The 20,889-nt window shown below is 31.8% G+C and overlaps 3 protein-coding genes across 7 annotated transcripts in view; 2 read left to right on the forward strand and 1 right to left on the reverse strand.

Annotated features, from left to right (window-relative positions):
* Positions 1-190: 190 nt before the first annotated feature.
* On the reverse strand, positions 191-6,986 carry LOC111026994 (coatomer subunit alpha). 4 transcript variants are annotated; one of them, XM_022305191.1, is made up of 5 exons: positions 6,764-6,986; positions 5,392-5,665; positions 5,156-5,249; positions 4,146-4,555; positions 191-3,513 (listed from the first exon to the last, which is right to left on the reverse strand). In XM_022305191.1, the coding sequence occupies exons 4-5, from the start codon at positions 4,540-4,542 to the stop codon at positions 215-217; spliced, it is 3,696 nt and encodes a 1,231-aa protein (XP_022160883.1). In that variant the 5' UTR covers positions 4,543-4,555; positions 5,156-5,249; positions 5,392-5,665; positions 6,764-6,986; the 3' UTR covers positions 191-214. The 4 variants fall into 4 exon arrangements, with proteins under 4 accessions (XP_022160883.1, XP_022160884.1, XP_022160882.1 ...); XM_022305192.1 differs by lacking the exon at positions 5,156-5,249 and having other exon boundaries at positions 5,402-5,665; XM_022305190.1 differs by lacking the exon at positions 5,156-5,249 and having other exon boundaries at positions 6,764-6,985.
* A 1,969-nt stretch (positions 6,987-8,955) lies between these two features.
* LOC111026998 (F-box-like/WD repeat-containing protein ebi) lies at positions 8,956-12,230 on the forward strand. Its single transcript, XM_022305197.1, has 9 exons — positions 8,956-9,178; positions 9,243-9,687; positions 9,872-10,010; positions 10,082-10,243; positions 10,305-10,487; positions 10,658-10,860; positions 10,938-11,103; positions 11,204-11,305; positions 11,490-12,230. The coding sequence occupies exons 1-9, from the start codon at positions 9,121-9,123 to the stop codon at positions 11,517-11,519; spliced, it is 1,488 nt and encodes a 495-aa protein (XP_022160889.1). The 5' UTR covers positions 8,956-9,120; the 3' UTR covers positions 11,520-12,230.
* A 6,091-nt stretch (positions 12,231-18,321) lies between these two features.
* LOC111027001 (pseudouridine-metabolizing bifunctional protein C1861.05) overlaps positions 18,322-20,889 on the forward strand; it is a 144,858-nt gene continuing 142,290 nt past the window's right edge. Inside the window, exons 1-8 of one of the 2 annotated variants that reach the window (XM_022305202.1) lie at positions 18,322-19,066; positions 19,118-19,261; positions 19,373-19,448; positions 19,582-19,724; positions 19,798-19,990; positions 20,085-20,216; positions 20,274-20,404; positions 20,479-20,535. In XM_022305202.1, coding sequence (XP_022160894.1) covers positions 18,875-19,066; positions 19,118-19,261; positions 19,373-19,448; positions 19,582-19,724; positions 19,798-19,990; positions 20,085-20,216; positions 20,274-20,404; positions 20,479-20,535 — 1,068 coding nt within the window. In that variant the 5' untranslated portion in view covers positions 18,322-18,874. The remainder of the gene's footprint in view (positions 19,067-19,117; positions 19,262-19,372; positions 19,449-19,581; positions 19,725-19,797; positions 19,991-20,084; positions 20,217-20,273; positions 20,405-20,478; positions 20,536-20,889) is intronic. The other variant, XM_022305201.1, reaches the window with a different exon arrangement.

A 20,889-nucleotide genomic window follows, 5' to 3' on the forward strand; every position in this document is an offset into this window, starting at 1 on the left:
ATCGTTGTTGTTGTATTATTTATTTATTTATTCAATAAAATACTTTTCGTACGTAATAATATATATATATATAAATTAAACATATCGAACATAAATCATAATTATATAATATGCAAAGGGTTATACCTAAATGTAATAATAAAATAAAAATAAAAAACACAAGTGGAACAATTCGCGAGCTTTTTTTTTGTCCAAAACGAAAACATCAATTTTTTCACCGGTAGTGTGCAGCGGTTATTCTGAGTCCAGTGGACTCTCGGCCGATGGACGATATCTGACATATATTGCACACCTTGCCTCTGTGCACAGGCTGGTACGATGCAGAGCAGAACGGGCACTTCACCTCCTCCTTGCCTTTGTAGATGGGCACGAACGAGTAGGCGCATATCGAGAACGGGTTGTGTTGGTCGTAGGCCACCTGTAGCTTGTTGACCGGGTTCAGGTCGCAGGCCTGCAGCATTTTGCGCGCCTGTTGTGCAACGTCGGCCCGCGGGCCCAGCTCCAGCAGCCGTTTGGCGAACGACGCGGCCGTGTTGAGGTTACCGATCTTGTAGAACACGTTGATGGCCGTGCGCAGTGTGAGGATCTTGTGCGACATCTGCAGGTCACAATGAGTGAAGTAGGCGACCATCTCGGCGATGCGCTTCTGGTCGTCCGCCGTGGTCTTTGGATGCTCCTTGCGGGCGGTCTCCATCACCAGCCCGACCAGGTACTCCTTGCATATGTGCACCAGTTGCGCGACCTCGTTCACCTCCTGTTTAGTGTCCACGCACAGCAGCGGCACGGCTGCCAGTATCGACCGGAACTTTGCCACTGTTTCCGGGAACTTTCCGGCCGTCGTCAGCTGATAGCACGCTTGCAGCTCGCCGAGCAGCTGTTCCAGCTTCACGTCCAGCACGGGTTTGCTACTGTGACCTTTACTGCCACCGCCGTCTTTCCAGTTGCGGTCGGGGTACACGAACAGCGACGGGTGCGTGGGCAGTGGAGTGTAAGACGTGCACGATTTGAGGTACGAATCCATGAACAGGTTCTTGAGTGGCGCAAAGTTGGTGACGCCGATCTGTTCATTGAGTAGCCGGAATGCGTTCTCGAAATCACCCGACTTGACATGGTCGATAGCCAGCTGGCTGTTGGCCGACCAAGCGAGGGAAGGGCAGGCGGCCGGCTGCGGTGCGACGAAATAGTCGGAGTCTTGTTGTCGAGACACCAGCACTTCCGGAGGAAGTTCCACCTCTTCGTCACCCACGTCCCAGCCGTCCTCACCACCACCGTCCGCTGCGGCCGCCGATGCCGCTTCTTCCTCGGCTTCCGAGTGCGTTGGCGATATGCGCCCCTCGAGTCCCAGGTCCGCCTCTGCTCCCCAACCCTCCTCCTCAGCACCCACGTCATCACCGATTGCCGTGTCGATGAGCCCCGAAGCCTTGCCCGCCGACAGTATGGCGCCCTCGAAGAAACCTTTGGAAACAGTTAACAGGGGCCAGTTGGACTCAGCCTGGCTGACTGGTGCAGGAGGTCTAAGTAGCGTGGCGCCGGCGGTCACTGTTGGCAGGTTACCCTCGTAGCCCTCCTTTATGGTCTCGGCTTCAGCGTCCAAACCATGGGTGGCGGCCGTCAGGTAGGCGAGAGACTTGTGCCCCAGTTCGTTCAGTATCTTGATCCTTTCATGACAGTCGCCCAGTAATAGTGCTCCCTGGTAATGCCCGGACACGTCCTTCCGAATTTCGGCGATTTTCATCATTTTCCTCAGTTTGTCCAGGTTACCGGTAATCAGGTACAAAAACGACAGCTTGTCAAAGTTCTTTGTCCTCTGGTAGCACATCTCCACTACTTGATGATTGCCCTGCAGTAATGCAGACTGGCCCAGTTGTTCCCAACACGCCTTGTCATCCAGGGTTCTAGCTGCTTCTAAAGCAATGTCTATATTACCACACTCTAGTGCTAATGAGAATCTGGTCTTGTTGTCCTTAACAAAATGTAATGCCACTTCAGGATACCCTTTCTGCTGCAAGTATGCTATTATAGATTGTCCAATCAACCGATCGTTCCTGACTATGTGCAACACTTCCTCATACTTGCGTTTGATAAGTGCCAATTTAAATTTGTATTCTGTAGTGTCAATATTCAACACTCTCGGTCGACACTCCCTGTCCAAACAGAACACTTGGTTACCACTGACTTTTGTAATGTAAATAGGTAGATCTAATGTACGTATAATTCCATAGTCACCACCATCTGGCAAGGCATATTTAATATGATTGCTCGTGGTATATATAAATGCACCACAATCGTCCCACGCACCTGACTTAATTCTGGAATTTTCATGTATGGTACACAAAATTTCTAATTTTCTGTTACAAATATAAATATTATGTTTGCATAAAACGGCCAGTAATGATCCATCATTTGCCCATACTACATATCGACATTTGGCTATTTTAGCTTGGGCCAACACTCTCTTTTGTGTAACGTCAAACAATGTTAAGTTCTCGGGATCACGTAGTAACAATAAACCAGTACCAGCATAAAAAATTTCATCAATGTTATTCGGTCCTATGTTCTTTTTCGTTAATTCGTTCTTCAAATTTTTCACAGCCAACATGTGTGTTTTGTCTAGGACGGCAAACCGATTTCTGGCTATCCAGACAGCCATCAAACCACTAGATCTCTTACTATCAGGGACTTCTGAAACACTACTGTCTGCCGTTTCCTTAGGCATTTGATATAAATCATAAGTACTATTTTCAAGGTTTGATGAATTTCTTGTACATACGAGCATTGCATTTATAGCTGGGTTGTAACTAATACTGTAAATAGGTGTACGTCCACCACCTCTTAGTTGCATGACAGTGGTCACTTTGTGGGTGGTGAAATCAAGACGATGTAAGAATCTTTCTTTTACATAGTATAAGAAATTACCAAATTGTGTAAATGCAGGTCTTTCACGTTCCAACTTGAATATAATCATACCCGAATCATGTCCTGCAGCAAATAAGTTGGAGGTTGGATGTGCGGCAAGTACCCAAAATCGTTCATGTTCACGCCTAAATGTATTGAGACATGTCCTCTTTGTCATATCCCAAACACGTATACTTTTATCCTCAGAATTTGACAGGATAAGCTCTTGTTTTGGATGGAACACTACGCAGGAAACATTGTTATAATGTCCACGGCAAGTGTCTACTTCCCATGCTTTAGAATCATTCATTCTCCATAATTTAATTTGACGGTCATCAGCACCGGAGACAATAAGCGGCAAAGTAGGATGGAACGAACACCAATTAACACCACGGTCATGACCTTCGAGCACATGTTTAACCACAGCATCAGCTTGACCGAATAGATCTGTAGCATTTGGATTCTTTAAGTGATCATCTAGTCCACCAGGACCGGGGGCAACATTTTTCTTGCGTAGTCCAGAAATATCCCAAACACGAACAGTCTGATCCAATGATGCAGATACCACTAAATCCTCAGATGGGTGGAACTGAGCACACATGACATAATGGTTATGGCCTGAAATTAATATAATATAAAGTATGTTAAATAAGGAGTGTTAGGCTATGAGAGAAGTATAAATTAATATTTAATGCTTGTCTAAATTAGTTTTTTAAGTATGTCAGTGCTATTTATTTTCATTCTCAGACCCACATGTAAAATAGCCAAAATACGTAAATGAATTTGTCTTATGGTATTATGAGTTAAATCACCAATTATTACAACTATAGATAATAATAGTTGAAGGTTTGATACATTGGTTTTATATTGTATTTGTAATTTGAAAATAATTTAAAATTTAATTGAATAGGTTAGATAGATAAAATTATGTCGACCAACAAAAATATTATTTTCCATAATACATTTTAGTAATTTTGGTCTAACATTTTTTAAAAACAATTCATAAAAAAAGGATAATTTTATAAGTGTATTTTGTCTATGTTGCACATGGATCTGATAGACAAAGCAAATAGTACCTCCAAATGTTAGTATCCTCTAATTTATAGATGGATACTACATGGAACTTTTCATTACAAATCAATATTTAAAACACCTATTTAGTTTTAGAAAATAAACTAGTAATATAATCTATTAAGTATAACAAGATTATTAAAAACAATGAAAACAAATAAATTGTGCACTGTACTTACCAGTTAGAACACAAATACAAGCACGGCTTTGCCAATTCCAAATTCTTATTGTCTGATCATCAGATGCACTTAATATCCAAGGGTACTCATGATGAAACATTGTGGAACGAATGTAATCCAAGTGACCAAGTAATGTAAATATGCATCGTCGTTGAGTATAATTCCATACTTTAATTTTATAATCATCACCACCAGATACAAATATAGGTTGCTGGCTATGGAAACTAATACCACGTACAGGTCCATCATGCTCATCAAATTTGTCCAATAAGGTACACATCCGGTAGTCCCATAATTGGATTACCCCAGTATGAAGACTTGCCAATATCCATGGCCGTTTTGAATGAAATGTAAGACCCTTTATGCGGGCCGATTTAGTTTCAAATTTCGTCAACATGATTACAATTCACCTGTAATCAAAAACAACAATAAGCTTTAAAGTTATAAAACCCAATGTTCAAGCAATTTAATACCATTAATATTAATGGTTGATAAAATATATATATTTCTGGAACTTAAATTTATAGATGAGGTATTATTGTAAATCTGATATTTAGATTATGGAATAAAATGTCTAAGCTTTTTACACACACAACTATTATACGAAAAGAATTTTACAAAACATTAACTGTATTGAATAGTATAAATTTAATAGGTATATCAGTCCAATTAATTTATTAAGGATTCATATAATATTTAATCCTATTTTAAAATAAATAATATCAAAACTGAAAACAATTAATAAATTATAACTAATTTATATTTATAAGGTTCCAATATATTTAGTCATTACTTTTTTTTAAATACCTTTTGATTACATCAATAATATTTTAGTTGGTTCAAATGGCTAATTTATTATTTTAAAACTGAAGCAATATGTTATAGGATTATAATAATATGTTATTTAACTATTTACAAACCACCCAAATAAGGTTTGCACAGTAATTTTAATTTTTAAGACACCGAATATGTTTTACAACTATTCAGCTAGACAAGGGTGTGATATTTACTTTGAGCCATATCAAAAGGCGACCACTTTATTCTAAGATGGATTTATTTAACCAAGTGTTCTTACAAACCGGCTTGTCATCATATAGGTACATTCTATAAAACAGAGCACACACCCACAAGTCAATAGGGTTAATGTTATCGAGAGTGAAATAGCAAAAGAACATTAACATAAAATCGTCAAAACACTTTCAAATGCATGTTTTGTTTCAATAATTACTATACAAAATGCACTTACTTTTTAATACCTTAATTTCGTACGAAATACATCATCATAATTGCAAATATCTCGGATTTATTATTTACTGAAAGTTTTAACAGCGAAAATCTTCGTCATCGCCTATACTCAATTCGTTCAACTTGTTTACGTGTATGCTGCTGATAGCAGGGCCCGGTGTACCAACCGCAACCACGGTAGCGTAATGTATTACTTTGGTCCACGATCAGGTCTAGCACCTTGGTAATGGGATTCGTGCTAACCAGAAGAGAAAGTGATGCGCATGTTTCACCATCTAGCGGATTAATGTTTTCAATTATTGTTTTGTAGATAGCAATAGCATTGAGTATTCGGGTGTTCCTGGTTCCTCATAGACCAGCGGTAAGCGCTACTAATAGACATTAGACAATAGTATAAACCATGATAGAAATAACTTATTTTATTATTTCTATGATGGTATAATCTATAAGGTATTTACAAAGAATAGGTGAAATTTCACCTATTCTGTGGTATTAAGGTCCATGGTGTTCGAGTGTTCCTGCAACTATTGTTCTATGCAACAACTTACTGCCTGTCTGCCTATCTTTTTTTTTCAGTTTTAAACCGACGACACCGCGGGAACTGCTTTCGCTAAACTTACTGCCTACCTACAGACTATTAAAGTGACTAAAAAGTAGAAATAATTTTTATTAAAATGAGGAATTCAATTGTTGCAATGATGAGTATAGTCAATGCTGAAAATATATACTTATAAGTTACAACTAATATTAATGTACTTATTAGTTAGAGACACATAATGTATTTTTCAATTTTTTTATATCAATGTTTGATATTAGATTATCTTTTCTATGGTGTAGACTACCCACAGATATGTATAATAACCACAACATGGATTAATAAAATATTTTACGTGTTTCCATATCGTCTGTACTCGTGGGCAGGGGCGTGCCTAGAATTTTTTTCGGGGGATAGTTCAATTATTATAATTATTACAACATTATTTACTGTAATCGGTAAAAAACGAAACTGAAGTAAACGAAACCGCAAAAAACGACAAGGTAAAAAACATCAAATGTGTTTTACTATTGAAAGTCATATAAATATTAGTGGCTAATTGCAGGCTGTTAATCCCGATCAAATAAGTACCTATACCTACCACCAGTATGGCTATAAATTGGAACGACGCTCCCAAGATTTTTCTTATGAGGGGGGGGGGGACTAAATAAAATTATTTATATATGTACAGAAACCAGAAAGTACGCGTGTTGAAATAAACTTTACATTTGTGTAAATTTTGGCATTTTTGGTTTAATTTGAGTCGCGGTGACGCTATATTAAATAAGTAATTAAGTAATAATATGTAAGTTGAATTTGTTAATACAATAATACTTACGTGCTACGGTAAACCAAATTTCATCGTTAAAAATGTAATCATAGGACGTTTCCGGTTTCGTCTATAACATTGATTATAAATACATACTAGTATCTATAATCATTGGTCCGAAATATTTTATATGCCTATGTATATAGTTTATATATATATTAAATTTTTTTTTTATATGCAATTTGTCACTTGATAATTGACTTAAAACTAATGTTTCTGATTTTTAAGTAACAGATTATTTGAGCCAACATATTATGGACTATAGAGACGAAACACATTTTTAACAGCTATATTATAACCTTAACCTATATAGTGTTAATGTGTTATACAAGTATGATAAGATATTTGTGATTTATTATTTATAATTTTGATAGTTTTATAATTGACTTATTGACTTATAAGTTATAACTTATATTTGAGATTCTTATAAGTAAAATGCATTTGACTTAGGTATTTTATACCCTTATCGGTTTTTTTCCATGTCGTTTTTTCCTAGATTCATTAGGTATTTACTACTCTATACTCATCGTAACCTATTTATCGGTATAGTCAATAGTCGGCTACGTAGTCCAGCCATAATATTATTACAATAACCTTATGTAAATGTCTGTTTGTCCTACAGCGCAATCAGAGCATGTTTGCGCATGTTCGCAAATACTACAGAATTCATTTTTATGTGAATCTGAAATATGAAAGACAAAAAAAGCTTAAAAATATAATACCCACTACTAATATATAATATGAACTTAATTATCTTCACATTAGCCACTCTAAAACGTATATGTATTTCCAATCAATACTCCTAAAACAGTATTGCAATCATGGATATTCTCAGTTTCAAGATGATTTTCTCCTCTATCAATTAACTTAGAAATGAAATGAATGATTTTATAAATCTTAATAATCGATGACATATTTCAAATAACTCAAATAAATATATTATTGTGGGAATTTGTGAGTTTAGTAATACATCCAAAAAATTATATTCGTGACTGTGTGAGATAAATGCAATCTAGGTAATAGAAAAAAAAGACAGGTTATTTATAATTTTCAAATAGGTTAGTTTAAATATTAAAAAGAAATAAGAATCAACTCATTTTATTTAAAATATTAACTTTCATAGCGACCAGCTATCGCCAACCACAGTCATGAATGTTGAAATAATATATAGGTACAAGGTACCTTTACGAATGTCTCAACATTAAAAAAGTTATTAAAAGAAATTAAATAATATAATATTGAATTGAAAAAAAATGATTGCAATTCTTGTGGATTGAACGGTTTGTTTTTAACCAAGAGCGTTGTCAATAAGATTATAACCTAATTATGACAGTATTTAATTTAAAAGGTCAAAAACACTGACGTATACGGTTTACATATAATACGTGAGTGTTTTGAAATTAAGTACCCAATTATTTTTTTGTGAAAAAAAAGTTGAATCAATTTTATATTGAACTCAACAGTCAACATAATAGTATAGTTCTATAACTATTAATACGTCTATATTTTGCGTTTTTACAGGTTTCTCGATAAACTGCATTTTTATACCTTGTATCTACTATTTCTGTTACAATACTGCTATACTCACGATTTAAGATATATCTTAAACTGTGGCACACTACAAGTCTACAACTAAAACTAATAAAAAGTCGTGGCAATACAAATAATTAATTAACTACATAACAATTTTAAAATATCGTGGTTGGCAGTGGCGACGATTACCTATCGCGCATGGGTAGGTACAGAAGATAAAACAGAAGTATATATTATAGTATTATACATGATTAATTAATTTAATTTCTCATGACTATTGACTACATAGACAAAAAATGTCTAGGCCCCATGAGCCATTAACTAAGACATTATACATTTCATGAGCAAAATAAAATGGACGTTGCAGTGAACAAATGATAAATGAACTACATACAATGGATAAATATTAAATAATAATGAAATAGGTATATTATCATTAGGCCGTATTCCGCAGACTAACCCTACGCCGTATTCGAAACAACGAATTAAGATCTTAATTCGTGTTCGAAATCGAAACTTCGAAACTCGAAAGTCCTATTCAATGTTAATCGATGTTACTCTATGTCCTATTCTGATACGATTTTCTTTTTTATCAACAAAGATGATAAGAATATTCCAAAGAGTATATAAAGTTTTTGTTTATCTCGGTTTTTTTTTTAGCGGTAGTGCATTCGCCAGTCTCGCTGATTCGTAAACACTGAACTTAGGTCTCCATCAAATTTCCTTAGGCCTTAGTTCTTAGCATTAAGTATTTTTATATTATTATTTATTATTATTATACAAGAGTATGCTTAAATTTCGTAAGTTTTAAATAATTTTAAGTTATTCAAACCATGGCTTTTTCGAGTGATGAATTGAATTTCCTCGTTTACCGATACCTTCAAGAATCTGGTAAGTGCAATTACCCTAAATTGTTTTTTGCTCTATATTTAAATTAAATACACATTTTGTTTAGGCTTTCAACATTCGGCATATACGTTTGGTATTGAATCGCACATTTCTCAGTCTAACATCAATGGAGCTTTGGTTCCGCCAGCTGCTTTGATTAGTATCATTCAAAAGGGTCTGCACTACACCGAAGCTGAGATATGCGTTGGAGAAGACGGATCAGAACAGCGTTTGACCGAGAGTTTGTCTTTGATTGACGCAGTTATGCCGGAAATTGTAGCCAGTCGACAGAGCCAAAATCAACAAAAACAAAGTGTGGTCAAGAATGATGCACAAGAAACAAATGGCGAAGAAGGCACAGCAACAGTCACCCCAGCTGTTACTAGCACTGAAACAATGGAACTAGATAGCAGTATTGAAATACCTGCCGAAAAATCTACTATTCTTAAGGGTCATGAATCTGAAGTTTTTATTTGTGCATGGAATCCAACCACTGATTTGCTTGCTTCTGGGTAATTATATAATTCAAACACCTTTTATTTCATTATTACCTAACAATTTCAAATGTACCTAATTATATATTCACATATCAATATTCTTAAATAGGTACGTACTAAAAATGATTAAAACCTAGGTCCTAGGGTCTTCTTGCATTTTATATTTTTTAATTAAAAAAAAAAAAATTTGAATTTGTAGATCAGGAGATAGTACAGCTCGTATTTGGGATATGGCTGACAGTTCGGGTGCTCCGTCTCAACTTATATTGAGACATTGTATTCAAAAAGGAGGAACAGAAGTACCCAGTAATAAAGATGTTACTTCCCTTGATTGGAATGTGTGTAACTTATTTTCTATATTTTAAATAAGTATTTTATTTTGTTACTAATAGTTATTATTCATATTTAGTGTGATGGAACATTATTAGCTACCGGTTCATATGATGGTTATGCTCGAATTTGGATGACAGATGGCAGAATATCAAGCACTCTTGGTCAACATAAGGGTCCTATATTTGCTTTAAAATGGAATAAAAGAGGAAATTATATACTCAGTGCCGGAGTTGATAAAGTAAATAATCTTATTTTTTTTTTCAAAACTTGTTTCATTATTTTTTATTTGTTTATATTAGACTACTATTATTTGGGATGCTGCTTCAGGCCAGTGCAATCAGCAATTTGCATTCCATACAGCACCAGCATTGGATGTAGATTGGCAATCAAACAGTAGTTTTGCATCATGCAGTACTGATCAATGTATACATGTTTGTCGTTTAGGTGTTGATCGACCAGTAAAATCATTCCAAGGGCATACAGTAAGTTATTAGTTATTACTTTTTTGTTTTTATATTTCATTTAAAACTTTTAATATAACTTAGATATCTTTTATTTTTTGTATTTAAGTATTAAGGCTACTACTACCATCATTTTTTTCTCTTCAAAAACAACATTTATTGAGTTACTTTATTATTGAAATACATTTTAGAATGAAGTTAATGCTATTAAATGGGATCCACAAGGAAATTTATTAGCATCTTGTTCAGATGACATGACTTTGAAGATATGGTCTATGAAACAAGATACTTGTGTGCATGATTTACAAGCACATAATAAAGAAATATATACAATTAAATGGAGTCCAACCGGTCCAGGAACAGCAAATCCTAACATGAATCTAATACTTGCTAGGTAAGTACAATAATGAATTTATATCATAACACGACCATTAATAATTATAATTTATTGTTTGGTATAAATATTACCAGTGCGTCATTTGATTCAACTGTACGTTTGTGGGATGTTGAGCGAGGTGCATGCATACATACATTGACCAAGCATACTGAACCTGTCTACAGTGTAGCCTTCTCACCTGATGGAAAGTTTTTGGCATCTGGCAGTTTTGACAAATGTGTTCATATATGGTCAACACAAGTAAATATTTATTGTTAAATATTAATACAATTATATTAAATAACAGTCAATTTCCATTTTGTTCTTGGATAAAATAATAATTCTGCTACTTTTGTTTCAGAGTGGTCAATTAGTTCATAGTTATAAAGGAACAGGTGGTATTTTTGAAGTTTGCTGGAATTCTAGGGGTGACAAAGTTGGGGCAAGTGCATCTGATGGAAGTGTGAGTATATTATCTACAATTTTATCAACAATTATAATTTGTAATGATTCACTATTACTGATTTATATAATATTAAACTATCCTAGTATTATTTAACTTAATACTATTAACTTTATATACTCCAAGTTAAACTTACAAGTGTTTAGAATGAATATTTTTAATTCAATTTTATTTTTTGTTGCAGGTATTTGTGTTGGATCTACGAAAACTCTGATTCTTCTGACTAATTTATTTTTACTTTGAGTTTTCCCTATTTTGGATACTGATTTCCAATTGTTTACTAAACAAGTAGCAATGTTCACTCCAGTTTTTATAAGTTTATATCTATGGTGTATCAAAGAAAAAACTATTGATATACTGGCTGTATTAATGTAAATTATATAAGACATTTTATGCGGATGCACAATTGGTGAAAATTGCTTTTCTTTTAACCATAGACTGTGAATTTGTGGATTTATATGACTATTCAATTATTGTGAAACCAATTTTTTATTGCCCATTTATTTTCACCAAAATAGTGATTTGTATATACGTATATAATTTTGTCAATAACAACTGACACTCAGCAAGATGTATGTAATAAAAAAAAAAATTAATTAAGTATAAAATAATAATAACCGCAAAAAAAAAATGACAATGTGGAGTTGGGTTAATACTTGTACACAGTATCAAATATACTTAACTTTGTATACCTTAAAATAATTTTCTATTTTATTTTATCTATGATTAGGTATGACTATGGTAGTAGTTAATAAATTAAGCAAATATAATATTATTTTTTATGTTGTAAGATGTTATTATATTTTATGCCTAATGGCAACTTATATTACAAATCTCTTGTTTACTTGTTGCTTTCAGAAAACTTTTTATGTGAATGTATTAGTTCATAATTTTTCACCGAATATTAATTGATATAATTTTAAAACTGTGTGTATCTTATTATTATAATATTTTAAATTGGATTATACGGTATATTTTATTTTGCACTTAAAATTAATTAAAAACTAAAATGTATTTGGATTTGAAAATCAATTATAACTGTATATTTTAATTATTACAATATAAACCATTAATGGTATCAAAGTATTATATAATTTTAAAATCAATAGATTGTACTGTAATAATATAATGTTGACTCAGTATTTTATAGAAACCTGTTATTTGTAGGAAATATAATATTTATTTAAGTAAACAAAAAGTTAGCATAACAATACATAAATTACAATTTTTAATTTTATTATTATTAAATTTATTTTAAACTTATCATTTAAGATAATCCAATCCAACATTCTTAAATTTTATGATCATACATTTAAATAAAAAATTGGATTTCAATGAGTTATTTTGTTTAAAACTTACAACAAATAATTTATGTTTATATTTTTTTTACTGATATGTAACTATAATTTATTTGGATGATGGCTATTATTTTAAGATTTTTTTTTTCATTAAAAGATGATACAAAATATGATGGATGATTTCAGAAATTTCAGATTTTTTCGCCAGAAATTTTAGTTTGTGTCAGCTGTATTCTATACATTAATTTGTATGCTCACAAATAAGTTTTTATACTATATTATATATGTATCATGTTATTTGTAGAAAATTATGTCAACATTTTGTTGTGCTTTCTGTCTTAATTTTGTAGAGTACCTACCTAATTCAATGCAGACGTGCAGTCATTGATCTTATTATAATCGATTTTCATATTATATCTATTGCCAATAGCATTGTAAAGTATCTATTTGTTATTAGATTAAAGTACATGATATTATGATATAAATGTCTTAGTAAAAAATTCTGAATAAATTGTATAAACTAATTCAGAAAATGTGTCATCGTCTTTCGGAGTTATGCAATTATACAAATAGTTCAATTTTCAATGTTGATAGTGATTTCTGGTAGTCTATTGGATCTAGTTGCCAGACCAAGTAGTGAAAGAGAAAAAATGTACTATACTTATACAAATTTAGGAAAAACGATAATTTTTATGCAAACCAATTTTTGATAAAATTGATTTTTTTGTTTTCTTTCGTTGAGACTCGCATTAAATAGTTCAAATTTTCAACAAAATTTGCAAATTATTTTGTGTTATAAAATGTATATAATTATTATTTTCTAACATTCATTCTTGAAGTTTAAAAATGTGTAGCTCCGCTATCGGTTTTGTTTACGTGGTTCTTACAAAAAAAAAATAAATATACTTAGAACTTTGTACTCATGAATTTCTCTTTGGGTACCGACTACGGTTGAAGTCGTATCTAAGGTACCTACTATCAATAGGTATCAATATTGTCCCTCGTCATTGAGTAGGTTATAAAATGTCAATAGATAATATATTTAACTTAAAACTATGTCAAAACTGCGACCGGGCAATATAGGCAGAGCGATACGCATTTAATGCCATTTATTGTTTCGCTTCAGTTGTTATACTGTCTCAGTGTCTCATATAAATTGATTTTGAAAATATTGCACTTGACCGTCCTTGAAATACTAAACGAAATTATAATAGAAAATTGATCTTAATTGTGTTCCGTACTGCTCAATGTTTATCGTTTCATTGCTACGCGATGCCCGATGTTTTGGTCAGAATCGAAAGTATTTTACTTATTATTTATAATAAAATGAAGGTACTTATAATTTATTAAAAAATACTTATGTTATTTCGTAGTTAGCGTTGGGTGGTGCTGTATGAAACAGAGGCGTAATTCCGGGGGGGATATGGGGGATAGATCCCCCCCCATGAGCTGTATTTTTATATTGTCGTATACCCACAAATAGTTCAGATACAAACTTATAAATTAATAATTATTATTAAACTAAAAAATAAAATATTTAGTTGTGTTATTACGGATCATAAATGTTTACTCGGTAAACGATGAGCATGATTTGAAAATATGTGGTCTGTTTTATTTTAATTCTTATTTATTAATAAACACTTGGGTGCCCTGCCACACCTGTACCTACCTAATACCTACTTCCTAGTTCCTACACACTACATACATATTATTATAGATTATAGATGGTAAGTAATCCGATGATGGGTAAAACCACTATTCCAAAAATTAAAATTTAATAATAAAAATGTAACTTCAAGATTTACATTTCATAGAACGAATAATAATACTAGGAACGCGCGCCGACACTAAGTAATAAGTATATCTGCATTGGTTATCGTGATTACGTACATACTCTACATAGTACATACTGTGACGTTCTCGATTCTCACATAGCCACAGTGTCAGCCGTCAGGCAATTGATTTAATTTTCATAAGCTAAAAGCAAAATGGAGCAAAAAAAGAAAATTACCGGCAACTAATAATACTCTTTTGAATTTTTTTAAAAAGAAGACCGGACTTGACTTAAGTATTACAATTTTAAATTATTCAAAATACTACACATTATTAAGCCCGGAATTATATATTTTTTTAAATCATATAAAATATGCATGACGTATTTTGTATACTTATTAATTATTATAATTAACATTACAACTTGCATCAAAAATAAGCAAAATCAAATAAACACCAGTTAAAAATGTATTGACAATTTAACTGCAGTCGCTGCAGTTTATTCAATAAATATTATGTCATATTAATTATTATAAAAAAATTAATGAGCTACTAAAAAATAGAATTTAATAATTTATAATAATAATAATAATTAATAATGCTTAATAATAATTTTAAAAAAAATTTAATTCGATTTTACCTATACATTTTCTTGTTTATTAATTAAGGAAAACATAGAGATATCTGATGATGTATTATCTCACGTTGAAAATAAAAATTTGATTCAAACTGTCCAAGTAACAAATAAAGTACAGTTTTGTTCTATGGTATTATACCTGTAGCTTGACTGCTAACACTGCATTATCATTAATAAATTAAGTTCTGCTTCGTATTTTTTTAGAGTGATAATTTTAATGCACGTAAAAATTACATTGCTTTGTTTATTAGACATGATTTGCTATCAGACGAAGAAAAAAATAACGTAAGCTTTTCGAACGCTAATGCCATGTGTTGAGTAATTAAATTATACCAAATGTAGATAAGGGGGCGTGGGAGACAAAGGCCTCCACAAGTTTGCTATACAAATTTATTTCAATCCCCCCCCTCCATAAAACATTCTCAATTACGCCACTAATATGAAATCTACAGTCTATAGGTATACTTGAACGAAGTATTCATTGTTTGCATACGTTTCACATATCAACCCTCCCTAATATACCATAATGGTTGTTCAAATACGGTATAGTGTACCAATAACATTTGATCCACTCTGCGTCTGTGCTCAACTAAACTTAAAATACTTATTAGTAGGGACCGGATTTTAATATAAAATGCATTATTTTCAAGAAAGTCCCAGAAAACGCTTTTCAAGTTCAAAGGTTAGGTTCGAAATCTGTTTCATTCATCAGAAACATTTATTTGTCTTTTCCGAACATTTTACTATAATTTTGATAAATATTAGTGTTATAATTTATATCACACTAATTATACATCTTTAGATCAAACTGAAGAGGTAATTTAAAAATGTCAAATAAATTCAAATTTTAAAATCATTTATCACCTATCAATTGATAATGGTGAGTTGTGAATACCTAAGCAAAAGTCAAAAATTAAGTTCTAATTTAAGGTTGTAACTTGTAATAGTATAATATTGAATTTTGTTCATAATAGTGGGCCGAATGGATATTAGTCCGCCCCTGATTATAGCTAGCATAACTTAATATTATATTTTAAAATTGTCCACCAATCGAATATCACTACCTAGGTACTACGAAAAATACTTAGAGCAACATTTTTAATTGTTTTTTAGATTAAAACCAATTTTAAAATTCAAATTATATATGTTTTGTAATTTTTATTTTAAAATCAATAAATAATTTTCTCATAAATATTATTCAATATAAATTTCATTTATACACTTGACATTTACTTATTCGTGTTTTACGAATAGATTTGGCCATAGTTTATTTTACTTTAAATCATAATTTATTATAAAATTGAATCGAATCAGCAATTTATTTAGAATCTGTATAAGATTTGTAATTAGGTAACATTCCTATAAGAATGTTATTTATAGGTATGTCGAGATAAATATTTCGGGCAATGGTAATTTATAAATATAATATAATATTGATTATAGATATCATACAACCTACACATCATTTTGATTCGTGAATCGTACTCGTGAACTATCTACTAATAGGTTCAACCTTTTCATAAACATAAAACATCTTACATCACATATTTATAACATTAATATTAACAAAAAAAAAAAAGCGCTCTTACTCATTACTCGGTTTGAGTGATAAAATGTCAAACAAATTTGAATTCAGAATATCCAGAAAAAAAACAAAATTTTTGAGGAGGTCGAGAATTGCACGTGAAACTGCGATATGTTTGTCTTGCGCGCGCGCGCCATGGCGAGGGGCCAAAGCCCCTTTTTCCAGATGGAGCGGGCAGCACTCGACAGTGCACCAGAATCGTTCCGGATACGATTGTGGCACAAAGGTGTGTGGCTTGTGAAGGGTTACTGGGAGAGCGCGGCAGGGGGCGGAGAATTTTCTCGTGCGATGATGAAGGCGATCGGCGCGGCGCGTTACGTGCGTATAACACACAACGGCTTTCCTCGTGTGACCAACGGATTGCCCGCTGGCGCCCCGACACGACGCCTGGCCGCCGATCTTATCCCGTGTCATCAAGAACATCGACACCAGACAGCTGCAAACTCATTCCAGTACACCTCCCCGGGCAAGTGTTTTTCAACACAGGTTTTGGTTCACCATACGGCGATTTCGGGCAGTTCCACGCACCAGACCTCACGTCAGACGTCCGCCGGTTCCGTCGAATATATACCGTCCAACGTGTGTTGACCGTCACTTTGTAGAGCGATCGGTTACCGATTCTGTGTATAGCCGGTGGTCAGTGCCCACTTGGGCGCTAGATGACGCTGCGGTTTAGAAAATAATAAAATATGTGTAATAATCCGATGTGCGAACCAACGACAAAATTCGAGGACCCGCATGACGTGTTATCTCATCTCCGTCGCACTAATGCGGGACATGGCAAACACTTTACTCCCTCTGTTTTCTTAGAAGAATTACCAAAATTTCATAAAGCATAATTTATGGAAGAACTTTAGCTTTTCAATTTTTTTAAAAATATATTATATTTTAAAATAAATTATATTATTTTACAAAAATATATTTTGTCATGTTTATGTTGGTGTCATGGTTGTTTATTTACAACAGTGGGTATGTTCAGGGCTGCTACCAAGTAACTTTTTGTCACTTTTATCACTTTTTTGAAATACTGTCACTTTTTGTCACTTTTTTGTGTAACAATAGAAGATATGTGTTGTTTTTATTTAGATATTCAAATTAACAAAATTAAATACAAAAGGGTCTATGAAAATATCATAAAAAGTCCATAATAGATTGATTGATTAATAACTGACTAATTAATAATTGTTATTTTAATTTGAAGGTTGTAACTTTATTATTTTATAATAATTATTAATAATATAAATATAAATTTCATAATATTAATTAATGGCAATATAATGTAACTTGATTCATTATAAGCTGAGACTTAGGTACCTAACTTCTAATCAAAGTAATAATGTAATGAAGTAGAACATAGCATTTTAATTTATTTTAATCATTCAATTTTAAATCTGGTTAATATTCAATTAAAAGTGACAATATGACACTTATTTCGTGAAAAAAATTAAGTCATTTTTTTATCAAAAAATGTCACTTTTCTCACTTTTTTAAATTTAAGTAATGGTAGTAGCCTTGTATGTTTAAACCATGTAAAACCATTATATTTTAGATACTTATCTGGTTTCATTGTTAGGTATAAGTTGTATGTCTTAATACTAGTAGTATCCTACTTAAAAAGAGTATTGATAAATCAAAAACTGTGATGAATGTAAAATTTGTATTGATTGGTTTCCTATATATATCTATTTGAATTTTTTTATCAACTTCTGAAATGTATCAGTCAAAATATTGAAAAAGGTTTTTGAGTAATACTTATTGCAGGAAATAAGAATTATGTATAACAACATAATTTTAATATCATATCCATCCAGTATACGAAAAAGCAACATTTACTAGTTTGTTTTTTGTATTTCTACATAGTAGACATCTATGTAACTATTGTTTTTTATCATCATAATTTTTTATTATTTGTTAATCTACTTTCTTTCCATGCTACAACCTCATATAATATTATCTAGGTAGGTAGCTTATCTATCTGTGTACACTAGAGTACTAGACTACAAAGGTCGATCAATTAGACGTTTATAGAGTTAATTAAATATTGTTATTATGTCATAATAGGTACAGTAAAATATTTACAGTTGAATGTTCTCACAAGTGTTTTATCTTTATACTAAACCTCATGCCATAACATAGTGATTATAGCTACCAAAACAGTGTATCGTTTGTTTATACATATCTACCTTTTTGTATTTGTTGTTGGTTCATTACTGTATAACTCATAGACTATAAGTTGTATTATTTGGAGTACAATATAATAGCACTATAGTTTCATTATGAAGGGAAACTTCAAGCATGTTTGCCGCTATTTTTCTAGAAGTTCTATAGATGTCACTCCTGAAGTTAAAAATGCTTTGAATAACCAAAAACCAGTAATTGCATTAGAATCAGCTCTTATTACACATGGATTACCATACCCAAAAAATGTGGAGACTGCTTTGGAAATGGAACACATCATCAAGTCCCATGTAATTATTATAACTTATATTATATTTGAAATTCATATTTTTTCCTTATAGAATATTATTCCGGCTACAATTGGTATAATTAATGGGAGAGTTAAAGCTGGTATGTGTCCTGAACAGATCAATGTTCTTGGCTTATCAGCTGAGAAAAAAACATTCAAAGTTTCAAGGAGAGATTTCCCTTATGTGCTAAGCCAAGTAAATCTTTTAATATCTTCCTATATATATTTTTTTTTAAATATGATATTAAGCTATTTTTTATTATGACAAACTAATTACTGCATTGTAATGTTTTAACTATAACTATAGGGTTTAAATGGTGGAACCACAGTATCTGGCACATTAGTTGTCGCTAATGCTCTAGGCATAAGATTCTTTGTTACTGGTATGTACCTATTTACCTACATAATTAATTCTCAACTTAAAAATTATTAAATATGTTCCTATGTAAATATTACAAATGAAGTTAAAAAAATATAAAAAAAAAATTATTATTCATTGATTTTTATTACATTCAGGTGGCATTGGCGGAGTTCACATAGATGGTCAAAATTCCTTAGATATAAGTGCTGATTTATTTGAGTTGTCCAGATGTGCAATAATGGTTGTATCTGCTGGTATAAAATCAATACTTGATATAGGACGAACTTTAGAGTACCTTGTAAGTATTTATGTAGTGTAATTTTGGAATAATTATGATAAACATGTACTTTATTTTTCTATTTAAATCAAAGGAAACTGTGGGTGTCTGTGTTGCTTCATATGATTCAAATGGTGAATTTCCTGCATTTTATACTAAACAAAGCGGATATCAGTCTGTATGTAATGTTACTTCACCATATGAAGCAGCTGGCCTTTTAGAACAATGTCAAAATACGGGATCTGGTGTTCTGTTAGCTGTTCCAATACTAGAAGAAAAAATAAAAAGTAACTATATTTTGTGTTTATAAATGTTTTCATGTACAAATAGGGTACAATAATACAATATGACTAACAAGTAACCTGATTTAACTTTTCAAAGAAACAGAAATTGACAAAGCGATAGAAAATGCTCGTCAGATTTGTGAAAAGCAAGGAATCATGGGAAAAAATATTACTCCTTTTGTTCTGAGCGAAGTTAGTCGGCTGACAAAAGGACTTTCCATGGATACTAGTAAAAAAATATAAAATATATAATATAATGATTTCTTCATAATTATTATTTTTTTAGACATTTCTTTATTGAAGAATAACTCTTTGGTTGGAAGTAAAATTGCTATGGAGTATTATTCAAAATTGTCGTCCACCCCAAAATCAGTTTTTGAAGTAAAAAAAAGTCTGAAAAAATCTACAAAATCTCCTGTACGTGTATAAAATGATATTTTTTTGTTAATATTTTAAAATCATTTAGTTAATATTTTTGTTTTGAGATCTAGGTAGTAATTGGTGGTAGTAATGTAGACTATGTGCTTCAAGTTGATGAAGATTTAAAGGTTAGTTAAAATGTATAAGTCATAACTTTATTAATAGGTAATTAATAATTATAAGTATGAATTAATACAAAGAATTCAATTTCAAGCTTGTTTAAAATAGATATTTATAATACTATTTATCAGTTATTATTTATGTGTCAAAATTGGTGGAAAAATAGCACCTATTTCATAAGATAGGAAAATGAAGGATAGGTATTTTAGATTACGATAAAAAACAATATTGATAAATCATTATTTTAATAATAATATTAATAATAATTATAGTAGTTCTAGGAATGCTTAAAAAATAATAGTACAAAGTTTACAACATTTATTGTACAACAAACATTTTAACATTTTATTTTTAATTTATAA

This window comes from Myzus persicae, unplaced genomic scaffold, assembly GCF_001856785.1.
Source record: "Myzus persicae strain clone G006 unplaced genomic scaffold, MPER_G0061.0, whole genome shotgun sequence".
Classification (NCBI taxonomy): domain Eukaryota; kingdom Metazoa; phylum Arthropoda; class Insecta; order Hemiptera; family Aphididae; genus Myzus; species Myzus persicae.

What these genes read in the sequence shown, in the direction of transcription:
- LOC111026994 (XM_022305193.1), bottom strand. Translation starts at nt 4,542, where the DNA reads ATGTTGACGAAATTTGAAACTAAATCGGCCCGCATAAAGGGTCTTACA. An exon ending in TTGTATTTGTGTTCTAACTG is followed by an intron (nt 3,514 to 4,145) that starts GTAAGTACAGTG and finishes TATTAATTTCAG; the next exon opens with GCCATAACCATTATGTCATG.
- LOC111026998 (XM_022305197.1), top strand. Translation starts at nt 9,121, where the DNA reads ATGGCTTTTTCGAGTGATGAATTGAATTTCCTCGTTTACCGATACCTT. An exon ending in TCAGTGCCGGAGTTGATAAA is followed by an intron (nt 10,244 to 10,304) that starts GTAAATAATCTT and finishes TGTTTATATTAG; the next exon opens with ACTACTATTATTTGGGATGC. An exon ending in CAAGTGCATCTGATGGAAGT is followed by an intron (nt 11,306 to 11,489) that starts GTGAGTATATTA and finishes TTTTTGTTGCAG; the next exon opens with GTATTTGTGTTGGATCTACG.